At 45.0% G+C, this 25,537-nt stretch overlaps 1 protein-coding gene across 32 annotated transcripts in view; it reads left to right on the forward strand.

Annotated features, from left to right (window-relative positions):
- The window catches only part of DLG2 (discs large MAGUK scaffold protein 2), a 902,142-nt gene that overhangs the window by 603,268 nt on the left and 273,337 nt on the right, over window positions 1-25,537 (forward strand). For 31 of the 32 annotated variants that reach the window (XM_083736268.1, XM_083736240.1, XM_083736269.1 and 28 more), the window contains one exon: window positions 20,793-20,846. In XM_083736268.1, the coding sequence (XP_083592394.1) occupies window positions 20,793-20,846 (54 nt within the window). Of the gene's footprint in view, window positions 1-20,792; window positions 20,847-21,267; window positions 21,287-25,537 lie in introns of those variants that run through there. The other variant, XM_083736264.1, reaches the window with a different exon arrangement.

Genomic DNA, 25,537 nt, shown 5'->3' on the forward strand with positions numbered 1-25,537 from the left:
CCATTGCCATCATGGCTTGTTGCTGGCATCTGTCTGTCTTGGCAGACTGTGCTGATCCCGGGGGGCAGGTTACCATAGGCGTAGTCAAAGTCCGGTCCTGAGTCAATAGCCTGGAAATCAGTCCACAAGGAGCGGGGCGAGGTCCGAAACAGGAAGCTGGGCGGGGAACAGGAGCACTGGAGAGTCAGGTCTGGGTCCGGGCAGGAACAGGAACTCAACAACGATGTTGCTCCCACAACCTGGGACCGGGCCAACTAGCCTTTATCTATTCTGAGGCTAGGGGCGGTCCCGGCCCCCAGGAGACCCACCTCTCTTGGCCTTAAGGCGAGCACTCCTCCTGGGAGCAACCAGTTCCCTTCGCCTCTCTGCCCTGAGTCTCTGCAGATCAGGAGAGGCTAAAGGGTTACTGGGCCCAGGGGGAGACTCACCTGCAGGCACTGAGTCCTCAACCACTCCTGGAGCCAGAGTGGGATCACCTGATGCCTGCTCCTGAGGATCTAACACAGGTGCAGGTGCTTCAGAATCCAAGCCCTGCCCCAATTCAGCCGGCCCTGGAGGCGGGGACTCCTGTGCAGGCTGGGATTCCTCTGGTTCAGCCTCTGAATCGGAATCCCAGGCCATCACACAGACAATGGAAAAGTGTGCCTTTGGGCATGAAGTCAAACTACTGTAGAATTACAGCTCCTGCTGTGGTGGTAGAGACCAATAGAGGGGATACATGTTTTATTCCAGGTGGGGCAGCTGTCTGGTTTTGCTGCTACAGGTGCACCATGGCATTTCTTCTCCCAGCAAGCATTCCTCCTCTGGTCACTGCTATGGATGCATGACCTGACTGTCTCCAGGCACTACGGTTGTCGACAAGGGATTCCCACACAGTGGGGTTAATGTTGGCAGCCTTCATGTCGCATTTGCAGAGATCTTTGTAGCACAGTTGTAAACCAGTTGTACTGGTTTTCCCAGTAGTGATGTATGGAAGTGAGAGCTGGACCATCAAGAAGGCTGATCACCGAAGAATTGATGCTTTTGAATTCTGGTGCTGGAGGAGACTCTTGAGAGTCCCATGGACTGCAAGAAGATCAAACCGATCCATTCTGAAGGAAATCAGCCCTGAGTGCTCACTGGAAGGACAGATCCTGAAGCTGAGGCTCCAGTACTTTGGTCACCTCATGAGAAGAGAAGACTCCCTGGAAAAGACCCTGATGCTGGGAAAGATGGAGGGCGCAAGGAGAAGGGGACGGCAGAGGACGAGACGGTTGGACAGTGTTCTCAAAGCTACCAGCATGTGTTTGACCAAACTGCGGGAGGCAGTGAAAGACAGGAGTGCCTGGCATGCTCTGGTCCATGGGGTCATGAAGAGTCGGACATGACTGAACGACTAAACAACAACAACATTGTAGCACAGAGTTGGTCCGCCAACACCTGGTGCCCGAAACTGTAGAGCACATCCTTGGGAATCCTGCCACCTTCCATTCTGTGGACATGGCCAAACCAGCATTGACGTCACTGAGGCAGGAGTGCAAATATACTGGGAATGTGGGCTTGGCAGAGCACATTCTTGTTTGAGACTCTGTCCTGCCACATGATGCTCAAAATGTTCCCGAAGCACCACATGTGGAACCGAAATAGTGCGGTGAGAGAGGTTGTTGTGTCAGTGCACCCAACTTTGCCTATGTACTGAAACAGGCATGTGATGGCTTCAAGGTGTGTTTGGCTCACAACCCCATCTGAATTTACTGTGCTACCACTAGTAGTGGCCTGTGAGATGGTGTGGGTATGGCTTCTTAATACAGCGAGTCACTACCACAAACTCACACCCTTGATCAGAGTTACCAAAATGTAGTTACCTATGCCTCATAATCCTTGGCTAATATTTGCAGTAGGGATTGGGAACCTCAGACCTGAGGGACACACATGGCCCACCAAACCTCCAGGTCACATGCCCTCTGCAGCCACACCCCTCACCGGACCTGCTTTGTCCTTTTTGCCAGTATGGAATGTGTCCCTGAATTCTGATAATGCTTCTAGCTTATGTACCTTAAGGTCTCTGTGTCTCTCTGTGTAGAAACAACCTGATTGTACTAAGGTAACATTTGCATGCATTGCTCCACCTCCTTTTGCCTCTGGCCCCATCCACCCCTGACAGGTGGCACCTGGGATGTTGCCAGGAAGGACATGTGGCCCTCAAGTTCACAGTGTCTGCCACCCCGCAGACTACATCTTGAAGTAGATTACCTCCTCAGGTTTTAAAGCAGCTCTTCAGCTATGGATTAACCCAACCCAACACATGACAATGGGGGGGGGGAGAGATGTAGCTGCCCCTCAACTCTAGGTAATGCTGCTTTGGGAAGTTGAAATCTTAAATCTCTGCGAAGATAACTTTTTAAAGCACAATATGTTATAGCGACTGCCATTAACCTTTGCGGTGGCGTTAGAAACACAAGAGTTTCAGGCCAGGAATTCTAAATGAGATTCTGAAAGCCCTCTTGTCAAGTTACTCTCAGAGATAAACCAGTGAATTTTAAAAAATAATAAATAAATAAAATTCTGAGCTGATGAATCTGTGAAGAAGTGAAGATAAGCTGCCACTTTTGATTGTATTTTTACGAGCTATTCATCTTTTCAGCTCGTCTGCGGCATGTCTTATTGCATGAGTGAACAAAGTGAAACCTTTCATAAAAAAAGAGAATTCCCTCTCTGCATAATGAGTAGTGCTCAGTCTCATTTCGTTTGAAAGTGCTTTCAGTTTTTTTAATTCTTTTTTCCCTCCCCCCCCCTTTCTTTTTGGTCTTGTTAAGGATATGAAACACAATTGCCGAGCAAGTGTAATGCTGAATAGGTGGCTGGCTTCTACACAATTGGCTTTGATGAATTGCGACGGGTTTGCAGTTTTAAAGACATGACAAAGTCGGGCTTGTTCATCACTTTTCATTATTTGTTTGCCGTTCTCCTGCGCGATGGCAGGGCCCAGTTGTTCTCTGTGCCAATCTGTTTGGGTGGGGCAACATCAGTGAGAAACGCAGGAAAGTTGGGTCTTCTAATACCGGGCCCCCAGTGGGTGCCATTTCAGAGGAAAGAGATGCCTAAGGGACAGTGAAGGAAAAGTGAGACTCAGTATGTGGGAGGCACCTGTATGCATGTGTTTGTGTTGAACTGCAGTTTCCGACAATCAGGCTTCACCACAGGGGAAGGGAACCTATGACTCTCCAAATGTTGTTGAACTATAACTCCCATCATATCTGACCATTCCCCATGCTGGCTAAGACTGATGAGAGCTGTATGTCTGGAGGGACATGTGTTCTCCATTACTGCTCTGGTGGCATACTGCCAGTGCTCTTTTCACACCACAAGAATTGCAGTGGTTTGAGGGCACCATCTACACCAATGGTTCTCAAAGGATGCGGCACGCCACACTGGTGTGGCAGGAGAGGAGGATAATAATAATAATAATAATAATAATAATAATAATAATAATAATAATATATTATTTATACCCAGCCCATCTGACTGGGTTTCCCCAGCCACTCTGGGCAGCTTCCAACTGAATATTAAAAACAATACAGCATCAAACATTAAAAACTTCCCTAAACAGGGCCTCCTTTGATTGTCTTTTAAAAGTAAAATAGTTGTTTATTGCCTTGACATCTGCTGGGAGGGCGTTCCACAGGGCAGTCATCACTACCGAGAAGGCCCTCTGCCTGGTTCCCTGTAACTTGGCTTCTCACAGCGAGGGAACCACCAGAACGCCCTCGGCGCTGGACCTCAGTATCCGGGCTGGATGATGGGGGTGGAGACACTCCTTCAGGTATACAGGACTGAGGCAGTTTAGGGCTTTAAAGGTCAGCACCAACACTTTGAATTGTGCTCAGAAACGTACTGGGAGCCAATGAAGATCTTTTAGGACCAGTGCTATATGGTCTCGGTGGCCACTCCCAGTCACCAGTCTAGTTGCTGCATTCTGGATTAATTGCAGTTTCTGCGTCACCTTCAAAGGTAGCCCCAGGTAGAGCGCATTGCAGTAGTCCAAGCGGGATGGCAAGTGTGGCAGGAAGATTCAAGGACAATCCATATTACCTTTTCTGAATGGTTCATGATCTTAGGTCGCTGCATTGCTTTGTGCTTCCTGGATGTCCCATCATAACATTACCAAGCAGTTGTGTGTTTTATGTTATAAAGCAAGCACTGGTAGCAGTTGTCTCTTTTTGTTTTCCAATGCATTCTTTAACAAGAAGAAATATGGTGTGGTATGAGTGAAGTGTTATTCCGAAAGCACGGCTTGTTTCTCAGTCCCCAGTACCTTGGGTGGAATTCAACTGAACCTTACTCAGAGTAGATCTATTGAAATTAATGGCCCTAAATCCATTCATTTCAATATGGGCCTGCTCCGTGAAAAGCTTAGACAAATGCCACCACTCCTTATTGCTTGCATGATGGCGCTACCTAAACACCTGTTTCCAATCATTCCTGATTACTGTCCGGGGCTTGCCTGGTTTGACTATACTCCCTGCTTCCGTACCATCTGCTCTTGGACTGATGCTCTGGGATTCTCTGTATTGGGCCAGATAGCTGGGTCTAGCTCAACTGGACGGCCACCCAGTTCCCTCCAGGGCCCCAGAATCTGATTGCCTGGAATCTGATTTTTGCCGAAGCCTGATAGTAAGACCAAATGCCCACTTTTGGAACATGCAGCGCTATGCCAATTATACGTGTAATTGTTTCTCAGGGAGTTTCATACTTTTGGCCAGTTCACTGGCTCCATATACTGACTACTGCAATATGCAGCTAGCAGGCTGGAAGTTGATTGTGTGGAATATGTGCAGTGCTGTTTATATTCAACTAGAGTCAGAACCCATAGGCTAGCGGTGGCCAGTCCTAACCAAGACAGCACTAGCCATGCAAAGGTGGAAGATAATTGTAGGCTTCATAAAGCCCAAAGGTTTGCAGTACTTTAAAATATAATAAAGGGGGGGGGACCCAATCCAGAAATAATCAAAAACAGCCCAATGGGGACTGAGCATTCTCAGTAGGCACAGAATACCGATCAACTGCAGAAGTGGGAGAGGATGGAAAACTGGAAGAAAGGGAATGGAATCCAATAATGGTATCTTCGATTCTGAATCAAGAGTAGTCTATGTGGGTCCTTGCAAAGCATACTAATACGTAACTCTAAAGCTCAGTCATATCCATAGTTGATATCAAATGCATCAAAGCAAACTTACAAAGAAAACAAAAGTGAAAAGCTCAGCCACCTCCATAACTGATATCGAAGGCATCAGAGCAAACTAATTTAATTAAATGTGATGAAACAGACAATGCTCACAAAGAGACAGTTGCTCACCTTGCAGTCATGTGGCAAAGGCCGAAATACTTTGCCTTTGTTTAGGAAAAGAAATCAGATGAGCTCTTTCCACAGGAATACCAAAAGACCACTTTGGCTGCATCTTTCAGAAGCAACATAGTGGGAGAACGAAGCCTCTAGCTAGGTGTTTCTAAGGCCTCAGCCACACTTCTGCTTGTTGCGCCATTTCCCCCCCGGGAAAACTTGCTATTTACCATTGAATCAAATGTCAATTGGGTTTTCTCCAGATTGATGTTTGCTCCAATTTAGTGCTAAAGAGTTGGTATTCTGGGGGGAAGTAGTGGCGCAAAGGATCCTAGAAAGCATGTGAAAAGCAGAAAACCACTTGGACCCATGCTTTCAAGGCACGGGACAAGTAGAATTGTGGATCTAAGCACTCTGAGGACTAGGAGAAGAAGTGAGGCCAAAACTGAAGAGCATCAAATTCTCTCGTTCTGATCTCACTGCTTTCATCATTGGAAATTCCCACAACATGGAAATAAATTGAGTGACTAGTCATTAATCTGTGTCCCATTGCGAGGGATGATTGCTACAGAAATCTGCTGGTGTAAACAAAATGTTCCTTTTCCCTCTCCCCATCTCATCTTTTTTTGGCAGAAAGTAGCAGCGACTTAAACTAATTTGCAAAGTGTTAGCCCTAGATGACTCTAAATCAATTTGATGCTTTAATCTGGATAAACACAGTTCTTAATACATTCCACTACACAGGATGACAACTACATTTCCCCCATTAAGGAACCCATGGCTGAAATGAGTGTAAACCAAATTCCAGATATTGTCAATATTGAACTACTTCTGATGCAGGGTCTTTCCTGCATTTGCCCCGGGGATATGCGGAGGTATAAAAGAAACCGTGTAACTGTCTCACGTTCTCCTAGCATCACTGAGTGGCTTAAAAAAAAAAGCAACAACAAGAAAAAGATTGAGCCAAGGCTATTGATTGATTACCATTACTGCTAAATCTTTAAACTTGTGTTGGGTTGCTTTGAATGGCTTTTGCTTTTGGGTTTATGAGGGTCTTGCAGCCTAGTTCATTGGAGCTTGCTTGTTACTAATCATGAATAAATACATTGGGGGACAGGGGATATTTGAAATAATTGAGTCTAAAAACCCAAATAGGGCTTTTGCTGAAGGTTTCATACTGGATCTTAGGAATGTATTGCAGGGATCCCCTACATTGCAGGGGGTTCGACCAGATGACCCCCTGGTTCCCTTCCAACTTTAGTTTGTGATTCTATGAATATATTATCCTTGCGTCTCGAAGCAAACCACTTTTGGAACACACGAGAATGGGGATCTCTTGTGCAGAGGGGAAAGTAGTGTGTGTGCAAATAGGATACTTGTTGCGTTACGGAGATAGCAGCTGATTCCTTCAAAGAAGGACCGAAATTACATCATACAAGAAAAGGATGGAGGAAAGGGCCCAGGAGTTGATTCGAGAATGACTGGTTTGTGAACTGATTGGGGAACGCAATGGAGAGACTAATTGATAGCTTGCAAATGCCAGCAGGTGGGATCCTGCCTTCCATTGCACCAGACTGAATTTCAGGTTGAATTTCTGTCCATTAAGTCTGTAGCATCATACGTTCCAATGTTTGAATGTTAGGCATTGCTGTACCAATTTTCAGTGTTTATTTGCAAGGCAGTTTGCAGCATAAAACAAAGAATAACTAACCAAGGTGGGACAGTAATTAATATTGCCAATAGCCTGCTTTTTATTGAAGGCATCAGATGCTTCCATCCATATTTTGTCGCTCTCCATCTTCTCTCCTCCTCCTTCACAATGGATCATGGGTTTTGCTATCTTAAAGATACATGAAGCAGAGCGAGCGTGATTTGGAAGGGAAATGGGTTCAAGTGTGGTCTGCATGGTAACACACAAGTTTTCTCTTTTAATTAGATGGCTGCATGAAAGGCTTAGGGGAGAATTCTGATGATGCTGAAAATGCTGAAGAAAGAAGTAGCTGAAGAAATAAACTAATGGGAAGGGATTGGAGGAACAGAGGAAAGTCCGTAATGAACAACTGAGACAAAATATTTCCAGTCCTTCAGTTTTTACCTTACTCAGTTTCAAGAACTATATCCTACATGTTCTGATATGTTGACTCAGGGACGTCTTAGTACCCACCTCTGTTTGCATCCAGCTCTTATAGCTGAGCTGGATTATATATCTTTTAAGATTATATATCTTTTAAGATTATACCATATATCCTCTCTAGATTATATATCCTTTTCTGAGATGGTCATTTCTCCTCTTTAGTATTGTGAAGCTTTTCCCCAGTAGAATATTCTCTGAGAACAGATAGATCTGCAAGCAAGGGAAATCTCCCAGAGAGCTCTGATTCATAGCAATATTGACACCTTTTGATTCATATTGCTGAAACGATCATATCTTTCCATGTTACTCTAATCTCTTTGCTTCATAAAACCCACAGTTCTGTTTGCATCAGAGCAATAACGTTTTATGGGTACAGGTGCACTACAAATATCTTGTCATTTCTGTTTATACACCAAGGACCCATAACCATGAAATTATACCATCCTGCCTTCCAACCAATTTTTTTTTTTGGGGGGGGGCGGTTTGAGGGTGGGGGAGGGAGTGGTAGAACCAATGATTAACTTTGGTATCTTTTTAAAAATACCCTTCATCAACCAACTCCTGTTTTTTTTCTATCCACACCCAAACTCATATAGCAGGCATCTCCATCCACCCCCTTTCAGCCAAACCACCACCAGTACAACAGCCTGATACATGCACATATCTTCACATTGTTTGTTGTTTAGTCGTTTAGTCGTGACCGACTCTTCGTGACCCCATGGACCAGAGCATGCCAGGCACTTCTGTCTTCCACTGCCTCCCGCAGTTTGGTCAAACTCATGCTGGTAGCTTCAAGAACACTGTCCAACCATCTCATCCTCTGTCATCCCCTTCTCCTTGTACCCTCCATCTTTCCCAACATCAGGGTCTTTTCCAGGGAGTCTTCTCTTCTCATGAGGTGGCTAAAGTATCGGAGCTTCAGCTTCAGGATCTGTCCTTCCAGTGAGCACTCAGGGCTGATTTCCTTCAGAATGGATAGGCTTGATCTTCTTGCAGTCCATGGGACTCTCAAGAGTCTCCTCTAGCACCACAATTCAAAAGCATCCATTCTTCGGCGATCAACCTTCTTTATGGTCCAGCTCTCACTTCACATACAAGACAATATAATATAGAGCCTTATGACGAGCGGTTGAGGGAGTTGGGTTTGTTTAACCTGGAGAAGAGGAGACTGAAAGGAAATTCAATAGCCATCTTCAAATATCTCAAGGGCTGTCACATGGAAGATGGAGTGAGTTTGCTTTCTCCAGCTCTGGAGGCTGGGACCCAAACCAAGTTACAAGAAAGGAGATTCCTACTTAACATCAGTAAGAACTTTCTAATAGACCTGTTTGACAGTGGAACGGAAGGTCACGTGGAATCTCCTTCCTTGGGGGTTTTTAAGCAGAGGTTGGATGGCCATCTGTCATGGATGCTTTAGTTGAGATTCCTGCATTGCAGGGGGTTGGACGAGATGACCCTCAGGGTCCCTTCCAATTCTATTATTCTATGATTCTATAACAACCCTGTAAGATAGGCCGGTGCAATTATTCCCATGTTGCAGGTGCATCTAGGAAGGATCATGCCTATGTCGTGTCCTTTGTTCCTGGAATGTTTTGACCTTGGCCACCAGTTGCTTCAGATATCTTGTAAAAACTTGTCCTTTTCCCCAGGCTTCCCCCAACCCATAAGATTAGAACATCTCTTATGTGAATGAATTCTCTGAATGTGTTTTATTTGCTTTTATATGCTCTCAGGTTTTTTATACTGCTTTATTGATTTTAGGATGCATTTTTGTTTTAATGGATATTGCCTTCATATTGAACCTAGTGCACATTGCTTTGAGATTTTTGAAATAGTAAGTAATTTATAAATGCTTTTAAAGAAGTGGAGGGGACACACTGAGTGCATGGAAGAAGTGGAATTAAAGCCAGGTATTTCCCGACGTAAATCTCAACATCTTCAGTATTTTACATCAGCTTAACATCTTGTTTTGCCCTTTGGCTTCTTACAATTTTATTCTTGTTTTCCCCAGCCTTTTAGAATGGAAATCTATTAACACAGAATTTGGCTGATCTCAGGACTAGGAAACAAATGTGGCCCTGCATTCCCCTCTTTCTGGCCCTCGGAACACTCCCTAAGTCATGTCTCCTCCCTAGACCACACCCCTTCTGTCCAGATAATCCCACACTGGCTCTGCTCCAGTGTTTCGTGACCCAGCTAATCAGTACCATGCCAGTTTAAACAGTCATGGCTTCCCAACCACTCCCAAAGAATCCTGGGAACTTTATTCTGTTTAAGGTGCTGAGTGTTGTTGAGATACCCTATGCTGTACTCATTTCAGCACCTGCTTAGAACATATTTGTTTTGTTTTGTTTAGACAAGCCTACTGGGACGCGGGTGGCGCTGTGGGTTAAACCACAGAGCCTAGGACTTGCCAATCAGAAGGTCGGTGGTTCGGAACCCCACGATGGGGTGAGCTCCTGTTGCTCGGTCCCTGCTCCTGCCAACCTAGCAGTTCGAAAGCACGTCAAAGTGCAAGTAGATAAATAGGTACCACTCCGGCGGGAAGGTAAACGGCGTTTCTGTGTGCTGCTGTGGTTCGCCAAAAGTGGCTTAGTCATGCTGGCCACATGACCCGGAAGCTGTACGCTGGCTCCCTCGGCCAGTAAAGCGAGAATAGTGACTAAAGCATATTTAGATTAAGAAATGTGCGTGTGGAAACTTCTGACTTTTTCATGGCTAGCCTCCTGGGCAAAGGTATAAGAGATAACTCTTGACCAACCCACCACTAACCTGCAGCCCCAGAAAGTTGCCCATAAGGGGGACACAGCCTTTGGTTCCGCAAGCCTGTATTGATATTTCGTATTTCTTTGCTTCAGCCTACCAAAATGAAAAAGAAAGAAAAACCCAGCACAGATGTATGGGGCCTCTATTCTCTCTTCAAACACAAGGAAGGGAATGTAAGAACCCACCCTCCTCCTCCTCCCACCATCTCCCTTCATTCAGATGTCTCCTGAAAAGAGGCTTTGTGTCTTTTAGCCCACGTGGAATTCACACAGAATATCTTATGGATAGGTGTGAAGTTGTGGATATGTCAAAACTGAACATGAGTAATTGATGCCCTGCTGTAGGGCTGGGGCTAATTACTGGCTTCCTTGCAGGATTAGCTTCTAGCAGCAATATATATATATATATATATTACCTATTTTCACACACACACACACACACACACACACACACACACACACACATATATATATACACACACACACACATATGTAAATAGGTAATGATATACCCTTAGCAGAGGAGGTGGTTGGTTGGTCGGTGACTCTCGCGCCAATGGGAGTTCCTTTTCCCCAGTGCAAATTGCAAGTGTGGGGGGTTGATCTGGATCAGGCCTTGTGGGGGCAGAGGAGTAAGAAGAGTTTAACCCTTTGCTGCAACTGTGCAGCCCTTTGCAACCATTTGCATTTGTAATTTGCGTGGGGTGGATGGGTGCCCCATTGGAGTGACAGCCCCGCGTAGAGCGAGTTACAATAATCGAGCCTGGAGGTGACTGCCGCATGGATCACTGTGGCGAGATCAGGGCAAGAAAGGTGTTTAGCAGCTGTTTAGCACAGCGCAGGTGGAAAAATGCCACCTTTGCCGCAGTTGCAACCTGCACCTCCATAGAAAGGGAGGCGTCAAAGGTTATACCCAAACTCCTGACAGAAGGCGTTGGCAAAGATGGGAGTGCTCTGAGGGATTCTCATCTGAGATGCAGAATTTGTGCCACAGGAGTCAACCAGCAACGAGCTCTGATCATGTGACACAGCCAAGGCCATCAGACAGAAAGGGTGAAATTTGCCTTTTAAGAAACCATCCTGGCTGGCAAGAGAATAAGAAGAAGCAGAAGAAAGCTTCTTCAACTGCACTGCAATTTCTTTTATGAACTGTTTCACAGCCAGAATCTCCCAAAGAGATGTTCAGTAACACAAAACAAGATAAAACGATTACAGACTCGGTCAATCAAAAGCAATAAGACCATTTCCACAATTGTCCCGTTAATAGTCTGTAAAATGACTGGGTCACACTTCAGGGAAAGCCTTCTTAAACAAAAAATGTCTTCAATCTCTGCCTGAATATCAACATTGTAAGCACTTTAATTTCAGCCGGCAACTAATTCCAGAAGGCTGAAACTGCAACACTAAAAACTCTGTTGCTAGTTCAAACCATGTGCGTTTCCGAAGAGCACAGTTCTCAAACAGAGTGAGATGGGGTTAGGTGGTCCTCTACGAAACCTAATCCCAAGTTGTTTAGGACTTTAAATGCAAAACCTTGACTAGTGCCCACTAACATATTAGCAGCCAGTGCAGGTCCCTTGGCAGCTATTATATAGTGTTGCCAGGATGCCCCACTCAGCAACCTTCTTGCTGCCTTTATCACCAGTTGCAGGTTCTGAACAAAGCCCAGTGGGAGCCCTGCATGGAGCACACTGCAATAATCCAGTCTTATAGTTACCAGTGCCAGGACTACAGTGGCCAAGCTACCGTATTTTTCGCCCTATAGGATGCACTTTTCCCCCTCCAAAAATGAAGGGGAAATGTGTGTGTGTCCTATGGGGCGAGTGCAGGCTTTCGCTGAAGCCTGGAGAGCCCCACCAGCAGCCCCACAAACTTGGGGGACAGCGGGAGGCGCAGCACGCCTTTCCCACTGTCCCCCGACTTGGTTAGAAGGCTGGTGGGGGGGGGGGAAGAAGCCTGCTCCTCCCCGTCGCCAGCCCCGCAAACTCGGGGGACAGTGGGAGAGGTGCAGCGCGCTTTTCCCGCTGTCCTCCGACTTGGTTCGAAGGCTGGCGGAGGGCTTCCCCCTCCTCCAGCCCCGCAAGCTCCTAGAGCGATGCCAAAGCTGCACGCAGCTTTGGCATTGCTCTGGGTCCCATTCTGGGAGCTGGGGGAGGGGGAAGCTCGGGCGAAAAATACGGTATGTCAATCCAGAAATGACTGTAGATGGTGAAAAGGCAGAGCTGCTGAATGACAGCAGGTAATAAAGACCCGTCCAGCCTTCTGGTCAAGGAGGGTAGGAGTCTCCAGCTCCAAGAATAAAACCCAGTATCCTCTTGGAAGCAAGAGAGGGAGGCAGAGAGAATCAGCTGGAGAAAGGGCAAAGAGGGACAATAAGGTGAGACTGAAAGAGAAAGGAACAGGGCTTGTCACAAGAGAAGATGGAAAATATGCAGGTGACAAGTCCAGCCCAGTGACTCTCCTCAGCCCTGGGGAATCACACAGGAATATAAGAAGCTGACTTATACTAAGTCAGACCATTGGTCCATCTAGCCAAATATTGTCTATTCTGACTGGCAGCAGCCCTCCAGGGTGTCAAGCAAGCCCTACCTGAAGATGCTGGGGATTGAACCAAGAACCTTCTTCATGGAAGTTGGATTATCTTCCATGGAGCTACAGTTCTTTTCCATCAAAGGAGAGGGAATTGAGGTGAAAGGTTTGCCTTCTCTCCCAGAGACTTTGTTTTGGTAAATTTTTTCCAGGCGGGGTGTGTGTATGTGTGTGTGTGATGACAGAACTGCTTCCTTTTTTTCTGCCTGCCTCTGTAGAGGCACTCTGAAGACAACAAAAAGGTCTTCACTACTAGAGATGGGGGGGGGGAGAGATTCTGTTTTCTTTGCATTTTAATGCAAACCCGCCTAATTCACATTTCTTGAAACAATACATAATGCGAAACACAGCAATCCGTCAAAATCCACAGCTTTCCAAAACCTGAGATTCAATTGTCTGTGCATTATGCTAGAGTGTGCATTAAAATGCGTATATTCGTGAAAACTGCGTACAAAAATGCATCGTGTTGGGGAAATTGGTTGCAAGAATGTTTGTATATCAGGAAACATTGTGACTATTAGGAGAAATTTACACTACAACGCAGAGGCATGTTCATGAAGATTTGTTTGTTTGAAAATTGCCATTTGCTGCAGAAATATGGAGTAAAGAATGAAAAACTGAAACTGACAGGTTGTGCACTGACAAGTAGGGCCCCATAGCTCTGTGCTGCAAATAAAATTATCCAGTTTGCCTTTCACCCAGTGCACATCTTTCAAATGCCTGGTATGCACCCCATAACCACATCCCCATATGACCAGATCAGGACTTGCCATGGAATGGAGGTGGTGAAACTGGTCACTGGTACAGATATCTCCTGCTGTTCACTCAGTGCCATGAGCTTTCTGCATAGGAGGGATGGTGTGTGCCAAAATATTTTTTCTTTGCTTCTAATCAGGAACGTCACAATATTTATAACCATTTTCAAACACTTGGCTTTAAAATGTTGAGAAGTAAATTGCTGCGATTCCTCGGTGGCGGTGGCTGTTGTTAGAAAATGCTCAGAGCATGTTAGGGATTGAGGCTTTAACATGATTTAAGTATTCTTCCGTTGCTGTGCATTCATCAGCTCGATTGTTCTAAATAACGCATCATTTTATTGCCATAACAAATCATGAAAGGTCTGAAGAGTAAAACAAAATGTTGAACAGAGTGCAAGAACATTACAAATTGATCACTTCAATAATGGATTTATGTCAGAAGCGATAACGTTCCTGATAATTTTAGACAGCTAGGCTGAAATATGTGCTACATCAGACTGAACGTCTTTTTAAAAAAGCACTTGCAAACGAATGAAAAATCAATTTTTAATTATTTGGGTTGGAAATAATTATTTCCTGAATACTGGAATTCTTTGTGTACACACTAACCCATTTGTAGCACACACACACAAAATGTAGTTTTTCTCACTGTGGAATAGTCTGTGCTCATCCTCAATAGGTTCCTTTCAATCTAGATTGATTCTAGATCCTTCTGTCCACAAGGGGAGATGTGGTGACTTGATATGGATTGGAAAACCCACTGCTTGATTAGATTATCAGTGCCTTTTTCACCCTGGGGAGAGTTCTCTTGGCATACACCCACCCACAATGTCATTGGGCAGGTGTGAATTGCCTCAACTGCTTGAGCCTGTTTTCAAATGGACACATTGTGGGACAATGTAGGATCAATCTCCAATCAGCTTTCATTTTGGGGAATGAAGCCAATTTCTCAAGAAGCACATTTTAGGGTCAAAAATATGCAGTAAACCTAGATTTTGTGTAGACTTCTTGTGGGAGGCGGGGAGGAAGCAAGTCCTTGTTTTCCATTGCTTGCAGAATACAATGTTGTGTGTGATTTCTAGAACAATATGCCACGATGCGTGACACCACCAAGCTTCCTTGGTGGTTTGGTCCTCAGTACGGGTAACTATGGGGCAGTTTGTACTTTGCCCAGTTGTGAAGGGTCTGTATGTTGCGTGCTGCAGGAGTGATGCTCATTCATGTGCATGCAAACTCTTCTCTCACATGTTTGCAGTTTCGCATGTTGCACATGAGGTGTGTGGGCTACACGCATGACTCTACCTTGTGCAGGAGATGTGATGTGCAGAACACATACGTTCTGTCAGTGTGAGAAAGCTCAGGTCTGCCGAGCTGTTTATGTACAGTGGTACCTCGGGTTAAGTACTTAATTCGTTCCGGAGGTCCGTTCTTAACCTGAAACTGTTCTTAACCTGAAACACCACTTTAGCTAAGTGGGCTTCCCGCTGCTGCTGTGCCGCCGGAGCACGATTTCTGTTCTCATCCTGAAGCAAAGTTCTTAACCTGAGGTACTATTTCTGGGTTAGCGGAGTCTGTAACCTAAAGCGTATGTAATCCGAGGTACCACTGTATTGCATTTTTATCCCATGTTTTTCTCCAGGGAACTCAGGGAAGCATCCATAGTTCTCTCCCTTCTCATTTAATCCTCACAACAATCCTGTGATAGAGGTTAGGTTGAGAGGCAGGGACTGGCCCAAGGTCGCCCAAGTGAGCTTCCTGGCCAAGTGGGGATTTGAACCCTGGTCTCTCAAGTTCCTGGCCTGACACTCTAACCCAGCCTTCCTGAACCTCAGCCCTCCAGATGTTTTTGGCCTACAACTCCCATGATCCCCAGCTAGCAGGACCAGTGGTCAGGGATGCTGGAAATTGTAGTCTCAAAACATCTGGAGGGCCGAGGTTGAGAAAGCCTCCTCTAACCACTATACCATACTAAGTCAAATTTCAGTAGCAGAGCCATAGTTAGTTCAAGCCGTTTCTACTACATACAGCAGAAGCAAGGAACCTATGCTGTGGCCCGCTAGATGTTGTTGTTGTTGTTTAGTCGTTTAGTCGTGTCCGACTCTTCGTGACCCCATGGACCAGAGCACGCCAGGCACTCCTGTCTTCCACTGCCTCCCGCAGTTTGGTCAAACTCATGTTGGTAGCTTCAAGAACACTGTCCAACCATCTCGTCCTCTGTCATCCCCTTCTCCTTGTGCCCTCCATCTTTCCCAACATCAGGGTCTTTTCCAGGGAGTCTTCTCTTCTCATGAGGTGGCCAAAGTATCAGAGCTTCAGCTTCAGGATCTGTCCTTCCAGTGAGCACTCAGGGCTGATTTCCTTCAGAATGGATAGGTTTGATCTTCTTGCAGTCCAAGGGACTCTCAAGAGTCTCCTCCAGCACCATAATTCAAAAGCTTCAATTCTTCAGCGATCAGCCTTCTTTATGGTCCAGCTCTCACTTCCATACATCACTACTGGGAAAACCATAGCTTTAACTATACAGACCTTTTACTATAACTCTAGATGTTGTTAGACCACAACTCCCATCATCCCTGACCAATGGCTCTGTTGGCTGGGACTGATGGGACTTGGAGCTCAACAACAGGTGAAGGGACATAGGGACCTCTCGCAGACAGTATTCTAAACATGAGCATGTTATACAAGCCATTATGATACTCACCAATTTAATGTTAATTTCTTTTCTCCTAATACCCCAGCAATATTGAATGTTGGCTCAGTTTCTGTGCAGACTCACTTAATGCAAAGTGTCTCCATCCAGCAGGGATGAGCACTAAAAACTCAATAAAATAGATTATGTTTTGCAAATTGAAATTCTAGGTACATGACACATTTGTTCACAATCTGCAGTGGCTCTCGTTTGACATTTATGCCGTCCTTTGGTGGATCAGATTCAAGCTTGCTTCTCTATCATGTATATGAATCACTGCTAATTTCAAGCTGCCACCAAGAAATGTCAGGAAAGGGACAAATCTGCTTGATAATTACAGTCTTTTTGTGTGTGTGGAACTGTTCCCCAGTTCCATTATTGCTGGGTAATATGCAATTCATTGATTTGTTCTTTAAAAATGCAAGGGGGCAGAGATAATGTAAACATGCAGAATGAAAGTTAAAAAGCAGGGAAGCCACAAGTTGCCTATTCCAAAGGGACTGAAACAATAATATTGCCCTTGAAGGCTTTGCCTGGGCTACGTTGTGATAATCTTTGATTCAAACAGAGTTTGTGACATTCTTTCAGTAATTGGGCTTAGCTGCTGTAAGTTAGTGCCAAATTAGACATAATGGGGGCAAACACATTTGTTTTTCACCTGCCTTTTCCATCCATGAAATGTAAGTGTTTTCCTTTTTTTTATCCAAAGGGACTCATGTGTGAGGAGAGCTGAACCCCACCCAGTACAGCTTAGTTCACGAAGACTAGTATGGAACTGCCCCATCAACTCCAGTCTACCCTCAGCTAGTGCCTTTGACAGCCTGTACTTCCTCTCCTTTAGTGTCAGTGTTGCCCATGTAGAACTCAGCAGGCAGAAGGATGAAGACAAAACTAGAATTACTTGGACCTTCCTGCCATTGGCCTCTGGTTCCACCTAGTGTTGGGCTCCATACCTTCTATCCTATCGGTCCCAATTGGCACCGGCCACCAATGCCCTCACCTGCACTGTGAGGAAAAGTGTCTTGGAGCTAAGGTGGGAGAGAGACCATCTTTCAGTGCAGAAGGTCCCATGTTCATTTTTTAAAAAATCATTTTTATTCACTTTCCAATACCTCGGGTTGAATTAGCTTCAGGATGAATATTTTTGGGTTGCGATCCACGGTGACCTAGAAGTAATGGAGCGCGTTGTTTCTGGGTTTCGCCACTCGCGCATGCACAGACACTCAAAATGACGTCATGCGCATGTGTGTAATTGGTGAATCACGACCTGCGCATGCGCAGACATGCGGACGCGGGTTGCGTTCACTTCAGGATGCAAACGAGGCTCCGGAACGGATCCCATTTGCATCCAGAGGTACCACTGTAAAAAATCATAATCCAATTAAAATGAAAAACTTAAATAAAAAAGACCAAATTATAATCCAAATTATAATCCAAATTATAATTGTTGATTTTTCGAGGAGCCCCATAGTCTGGACCTCTGAAGCATATCTCCACATCTCAGTCTTGCCCCTCCTCGTTATTTCCATATCTCAGTTTTAACGCTTTGAAATTCTCCATCCCTGGTTGTACGATTCTCAATCATATCAGACCTCATATATCCTTTTGTCCGTTGAATACAGCTTTATTTGTGTATATATATTTTTCCAACTGTCTTTTTACCAGCACCTTCCCCTGAGTCCAGTCAAGTTCTTGGCTGTTATCCAAGTCTGTTATCTGCAGTTTAATGTTGCAGCAACACCCAAGTTGTTCAATCCTACCAAAAAGCTTCAGGTCTCAGGCGGTGGAAGGATCGTGGCCTGTGACTCTGCAGATTTTTATTTAAAGAATATGTATCCTGCTCTTTGGCCAAGGGAGGCTCCCAGAAAAGTTGACAAAGCACTTTTAAAAAAGATAGCCCCTGCCTTCAGGCTTCCAATCTAAGAAAAAATGTAGCATAAGAAAAAAAATGGATTGGAGAGGAGAAAGAAATAAGAAAACTCAGGTAGTAGGTCTCAGTTACAAGTCATTCTAATGACAAGATGGGGTGGGAAGGTTCAAGCGGGGGGAAAGGTGCCCAAAGGTGCTGGCTGCTTAACTGTGCCAATTAAGTGACCTTGCCTCTCTTCTCTTCCCTACTCTACTGCAGCCTGATGTGAAGGCTGCTATTGGGCAACAGCTGATGGGGACCAAAGATGCTCTGTCCACTGGTCAGAGGCTGTATGCTTCTGAAAATCAGTTGCTGGGAGCCACTGTGATGTTAACATATGAGAGTGCTGGAGGTGAAATAGTTAAACAAGTTATCCAATCAGAACCTGGGGGTGGAATCAGAGGGACTATAAAACCAGCTGTGGGAGGGGTGAAGGGAGGAGTTCGTTGGGTGGTTGGTTGGAGTGGGAGTGAATTGGGATAGAGTCTGTGGGTAGGTTGAGTTAGTGCCATGAAATAAGCTGAGTCAGGAACAGTTAGGAGCTAGGAAGACAAGTAAATATCTGAGAGGTGGTTTAGTGAGGGAGAGCAGGTAGCGGAAGTTATAGGTCTGGATAGGCACCCTATGATTGTAATTGACCAATACCATTTATGAAACCACACGCTTGTTAAACTGCAGTAAATAAACAGACGTTTATGTTCCAATTTAACCCTGACTGGACTCAGTATTGTACCAGGTAGGGCCTGGGTGGTGGCAGCGAGAAATAAAGTGGTGGCACAGGGATCAATAGACGTTGAAACAGAGTGCTCTTCTGCTCGGGTCTTGCTTGTAGGCTTCCCACAAGCAGCTGGTTGGCCACTGTGGTGACAGGAACCTGGACCAGGTAGACCTGGCCTGGTCCAACAAAGCTCCTCTCGTGTTCTTACAAAATTGGGCTAGATAGAGAATCAGACTGATTCTGGCATAAGGCAACCTCTGTGTTGTTCCTAAATGCAACACAGGCATTTTGAACTGTTATTCTTGGCAGCCAAAGGGGACTATTTGCTTCTCGCCGCCACCCCTCTGGTATATTAACAAAAAGAACATATACATGCTCTTTGTTTTTATGTCATCTATGATGGGTCCAAAACTGTCTGCCTGTGGTCATTCATGCCCCTATTGTAGAAGCTGATATATCTGATGCGTGTCCAGAGGGCTAAGATACATTTTGTACATAGGGAACTGGCATCAGAGGACAAAACACACGTACTTTGCACCTATTATGAATGGTACATTGCATGCAGCTATAAATCAATGGGGGGTTTTCTCCCCTTTTTCTTTTTAGAATGCATGTGAGAAGGGTTCACACACACACACACACACACACACACACAGAGAGAGAGAGAGAGAGAGAGAGAGAGAGAGTTATTGTACAGACCTTTTAAAAAATATATTTATATATGAAAAGTCGCTGTTTATATTTGCATCTGCCATTCAGAGCTGACATAGATGAATAGCGGTGGTCAGGTTGTTTGCTTGCATTTGCAATATTCGCTATAGTTTTCATCCCCCACCCCCACCAGCCCTCCCCCCCCTTTTGCAGAAAGCAAGCCAAAAACTATTTGTCTCCCACTTTTTAAAAGACTGCCTGCACTAGTTTTGTCCCAGCGGTAGGGCTCCATCTATCTATCAGGATTCCAATCTGTCACCGCAACTGTCAGCTGTCCTATCTGCAGGGTAGTAAAACATCCCAGCTGGAAGCATTTGCTTCGTATTAAATCGGAGAGAGGGAAAAGATCTGCCTGGAGGAAAGGGGGTCTTTAGTCAGGTTATGGGGGTGGTGTGCAAGATGTTGGGTTAAAATAATATGAAAACAAATGCTTATAGCATGGGTGAGGACCAGGGGCAGAAGGAAATGAGAGCCAAAAGGAGGGCAGCAGAGCGGAAGATGTAAATAAATAGAATGAAAAAGGAAGGCTGCAGATAAGAGAGCGCTGGAAACTGGACCTAGCAGATTTCCTAAGGTTGATCTAAATGAGACAGCATGCAATTTGGGTGATGTGTAGCTTCATTGGGTCATCTCCATCTAATGCATTCTGTCAATGCAAGGATTTCTGTTTGTGCAGTTGAACTGCCCCCTTTCTTCCCATGTGTACCCCACACCTAACCCCCCAAATCTGCTCTAGAGTTTTGAGGCAAACCCAGAACAGATCTCAGGGTTGGGCAAAGGGAAGAGGGAAAGGGAAAGTTATGTTGTGCAAGTGGAAGTCCTTGCGCTGATGGAGCATGTTACTTGGGACCACATTGGACATTATCACCACCACCATCAAACTTATCGATTGCTTTTTGTTGCAGCAATAACCCAAAGTGATTTACAGCGATAAATAATGCATATGTTAAAACCAGCATAAAAACAAAACAGTGAAAACTTTTGCCTGTTGTTTAATTATATTTCAGGAACTAAAATGTCGGGGTATTTTGAACTCTGTGCATGTATGAAATGAAAATGTTATCAATTTGTTATGCCTTGCTTTCCCCCCCGCCCTTGCTGACTGTGATCCAGGCCACATTTTAAACCCTTTTGAAACACGTTTTGCCTTGAATTATTAAGTATAATTAATTTAATTTCTTCTCCTTCTTCTCACACAGGCCAGCCCTGCCCCAATCATCGTCAACACAGATACTTTAGACACTATTCCCTACGTAAGTTGAAAAGATTTAATTGAATTTTCTCATTTCATTGATATTATTATTATTATTAGGATGAGATTCTCTAAATTTGTAAAGTTGCATGGGTACTTCAGCTCTTATTAGCTAATTTGTTTTGTTCTCTATGAAATAAGGATGAAGACCCTTTATTTTAAAGAAAGAGAAATGTTTTATGTTCAAATTGTTTCCCTTCTGCAAATTTAAAGTCTGTTACTAATTGGAGTGGGGGGTCAGAGTTGCTTAATTTGGTTTGCGATTTTGGAATGCAGACTGGCTTGTTGTTTCTTATCCAGAGTGCTGGCTGATATGCTGGGACTCCCTTATTCTACCGCCTTCAACAGTCATGGAGAATCCTGGGAACTGTAGCTCTGTGAGGTCAGCACACATACAAAAACACCCTGCAATCCTAAGGATTCTCCACGACTGTTGAAATGGTATGATACTGCTTTAACTGTATTGCGTGGGTGTGGCCTTAGTTCACAACGCAAAGTGCTGATGGGTTTGCTGTTGTGTAAATGGCTGTCTGGGGCTGCAGGGGAAGAGAATGCCATTATACAAAGGTGGGCAGACTTCAGGCTTGCAGGTTTCTTTTAACAGAACCCTGAGATCCTCCAATTGTAGCCTATGGTGGGAGGAGAGCATTCTCTCTGCTCAGTTTGCTTTCAGTACCAACACTGAGCTCCCAGTCCTGTCACACAAAAATCCGCTCCTGGTTTTCACTTCAAGCTTTCTTCATCTCAGCAGCCTAATTTAGAAAAGAGGAAACTCAACCCTGTTTTAAGTGTCAAGCAGGTGGGAGACAAAATCCTTGTTGATCTACTGCAAATCATTCAGTGATCTACCAGTAGACCCCAGCCTACCTTTTGCCCGCCTCCACCATAAAAACCCCCAGCTAAATTGCAGCTTTTTCTGCCTCTCTCTAGCAACTGTTTCAACTTCTCTCCTCTCTTCCTTCAACTCCAAAACTTTAAATGGTGCTTTGTGAAAAATCTGTGTGTTTATACCATATGTCACAGGACTGTGATAAACCTGTGTGTCTATACCATTTGTCACAATGATTGCCACTGAACGACTCAGAAGTGAACATCATCCTGGCACAATGCCCCCACCTATGCTAGTTACGAAGGGACACAGGTGGCGCTGTGGGTTAAACCACAGAGCCTAGGACTTGCCGATCAGAAGGTCGGCGGTTCAAATCCCCATGACGGGGTGAGCTCCCGTTGCTCAGTCCCTGCTCCTGCCAACCTAGCAGTTCGAAAGCACGTCAAAGTGCAAGTAGATAAATAGGTACCACTCTGGCAGGAAGGTAAACGGCATTTCCATGCACTGCTCTGGTTCGCCAGAAGCAGCTTAGTCATGCTGGCCACATGACCCGGAAGCTGTACACCAGCTCCCTCGGCCAATAAAGCGAGATGAGCACTGCAACCCCAGAGTCGGTCACGACTGGACCTAATGGTCAGGGGTCCCTTTACCTTTACCTTTATGCTAGTTATGACAGAGAGAGATGGCAGATGAGGGCATTTAAGAATGTGGACAAAACTGTAATGACTAGAAGGTTAATTGTGGGGGAAGGAAGGAGGTGGGGTACCTTTTTCCCATCACCCACATCTCAGTGGTGGGCGGGGCCTGAGGCATAAATGGGTGGTAAAACAGATGCAACTCTTACCATTGTAGAGAAGGCTACATTCCAGCCAGGCAACAGTCTGTGATTTCTACTCACACTCTACATACAGGTCTGCATGCATGTCTCTCCATCCACCCCACAGGCAGGCAAGGAACATTATCATATTTCCGGGGCACATACCAGCCAGGCAAAAGCATTTGAGGAGAGTATGAGGCAGGGCTGGTGAAGGGGCATGACCTAGGCTTCAGATTCCCCAACCCCCAATTTAGGAGATCGAGTTTCCTGGATAATGACAAATTAGAAGTGCCAAATACCAAATGCACGAGAGCATCTTTTGAAACACTGTGTGTTTTGCTTAGTGTTATATCTTACCCTGGATGCATGTGGTGCTGTGGTTTAAACCACTGAGCCTCTTGGCTCAGAAGCTTGGCGGTTCGAATCCCCACAACAGGGTGAGCTCCCGTTTCTCAGTCCCAGCTCCTGCCAACCTAGCAGTTTGAAAGCACACCAAAAATTGCAAGTAGATTAATAGGTACCACTCCGGTGGGAAGGTAAACAGCGTTTCCATGCGCTGCTCTTGTGTCAGTGTCCCATTGCGCCAGAAGCAGCTTAGTCATGCTGGCCACATGACCTGGAAAAACTGTCAAACGCCAGCTCCCTTGGCCTGTAAAGCAAATGAGCGTATGCGACTGGACTTAACTGTCAGGAGTCCCTTTACCTTTACCTGTATCTTACCCTAAAACAGCGGCTCCCTGGGTTGGGATTGCCCGGGGCACACGCTAAGAGGCAGCGGGCATTGGAGATGTAAGCAACTATCAGGCCTTGAGAAGTTGGTATCACTGGATCACGTTCCTAAGTTTTGTTGGATTAATTAAACTAAATAGTTTTAAACTGGATTTTGACTAAAGGTGCAATTAACGGAGACTGCTTCGAATCTTATTGTGTTTTTCTCTTCCTTGGTGGGTCGTGCAAACCCACTATTCTGAATATTGCTTTTTATAGGGTTAGGTAGAGGCACTGGGGATGACGTGGTGGAACCAAGGGACTGGTGGCCAGAAAAGTTTGAGAACCACTGTCCTAGAACAAATAATAATTTTAAATTAAAAATGTGCAAACCACAGTGAGTGGCAAGTTGTGCTCAATAGATCTGATGGGGATGCCAGGAGCCAATGGCAGACTTGATGTCTCAGATTTCAGTGCACTGCACCTGGTGCAACTGAACTGACCAGGCTCCCCTAAATCCGTCTTTGGGGATGTGGCAAATGAGGTCACGGGCCATGGGCAAATTGTTCTGGCTGTCTCCCCATCCTCTTCCCTTGCAAAGTTACTATCCTGCTAGCCTAGAAGTCTGTCTTCAATGAGCCTCTTGCAAGTGCAAATGGAATGTTTCATCCCTGTTTTAAAGGGACACCCTTGGCTGCCATGTTGCATCCATAAGGTAAACAGAAGCATTTACACAACCGCCCCTTAGTTTCCCATCTCCCATAAGTTTTCACACTCCATGTAGAAGGGGGGAGGGAGCAGGAAGCAAAACAAAATATGGTGGTGAGATCAGGTCTCAGCACAGCCCTTTTCTACACACGACAAGGCCAATATAAATAAATTGCAAGAAATCAGAGAAATCCAAGGCCTTGGAGGGCATGGATGCAGAAGGGGAATTAACTACAGCACATCTCTTGAAAAAAAATGGCACGTATCAATCACTGCCCTGTGATGGATAAAAATGAGATGTCTGCTTTGACTAGTGCATTAGCTGCAAATGCCTTAAGGAGAAAGAGATGAAATGCTGGTCACAAACAAGCAGTGCACTCAGATCCGCTTGAGTTCTGAGCTGGAGCCAAGGAGGGGTCGGAGAAAAACCCACTAGCTGATAAAAGCCCAGCAGTGAAAGCTTTCCCCTGCTATGTTGAGTGGATACTAAATCAGGTTTGTAAACATCTTGATAAATTATCGCTGGTAAATTTGAAAGGACTGCTGCCATTGAGTATATATTTGGCTGGAGAAAAGGGGATTAGAGTGGCTTATTCTGACGGTTAAAAATAGGAGGAAAAGAGGAGACTATTGTTCTCCTGCCCACTGGGACTGGATTCAAACAGAGGGAGCAAGGGTGAGTGAAGCCCTGTAGGAACTCTTCATGCTGAAGCCTTTTCAGGCCAGCCTAGAAGGATGGATTTCTGAAGGAAATCAGTCTGGCCTTAGGGTTTCAGCTTGGTCTGGGATGGGCAAATCAGTCAGTTTTGGCTTCCCTCACCTACTCATTTTCAAATTTTAAGCTCAGTTCATCACATTTCCAGATCATAGAATCATAGAGTTGGAAAGGAACACAAGGGTCACATACTTCAACCCCCTGCAATGCAGGAATCATTGAGTGCAACAGCTTTTCCCTTTCTCCTCCAACTGAAGTTCCAATCATCTTCCAACTCACAGAGAATGAGCTTGAAAAGCGGGGAGCAACTTTGACTCTTAGCAGCTCCCTGCATGTTACAGAACCAGGGTTCTAATATATGTGGGACATGCCCAGATGGTTAGGAACCTCACCATTTTCAAAGGAGCAAGAACAGAGGCAGAGCTTGCATGCTCACCCTGTGGTCCATTCTGAATGCTCCAACCATCCAGGAGATCAGTTACGGAGATGAACCTCCCTAACAAAAATGAAGATTCTAGGCAATTCTGCTGGAACTATTAAGGCAGTCACTAGCAGAACCCACTGGCTTTATTAATCCGTTCTTGGCCAAACTTCCATTTTGACAACAATCATTTTATAAACCTTGAACCCATGACTCTGAGATGCTTGGTTTGCTTTTTATTTTATTTTTAAGCCTCTTCGGAATGTGCATTTCTCTTAACATACACATTTTTGCATGCAATTTGCCCCAAATACACTTTTTATTTTTTTGCAAACAATTTCTTCCAATATAATTTTCTTTGGGTGTTATTTTCACCAATGTATGTACAGTCCTGCAGATTTGCCCCATTATATTGTATATAATTTGTATTCTTCTTAATATACAGAACCCATGAGTATTTTACACGGGAATGTTTTTAAATATATACAGAAATA

This window comes from Podarcis gaigeae, assembly GCF_964106915.1.
Source record: "Podarcis gaigeae genome assembly, chromosome: 4".
NCBI lineage: Eukaryota > Metazoa > Chordata > Lepidosauria > Squamata > Lacertidae > Podarcis > Podarcis gaigeae.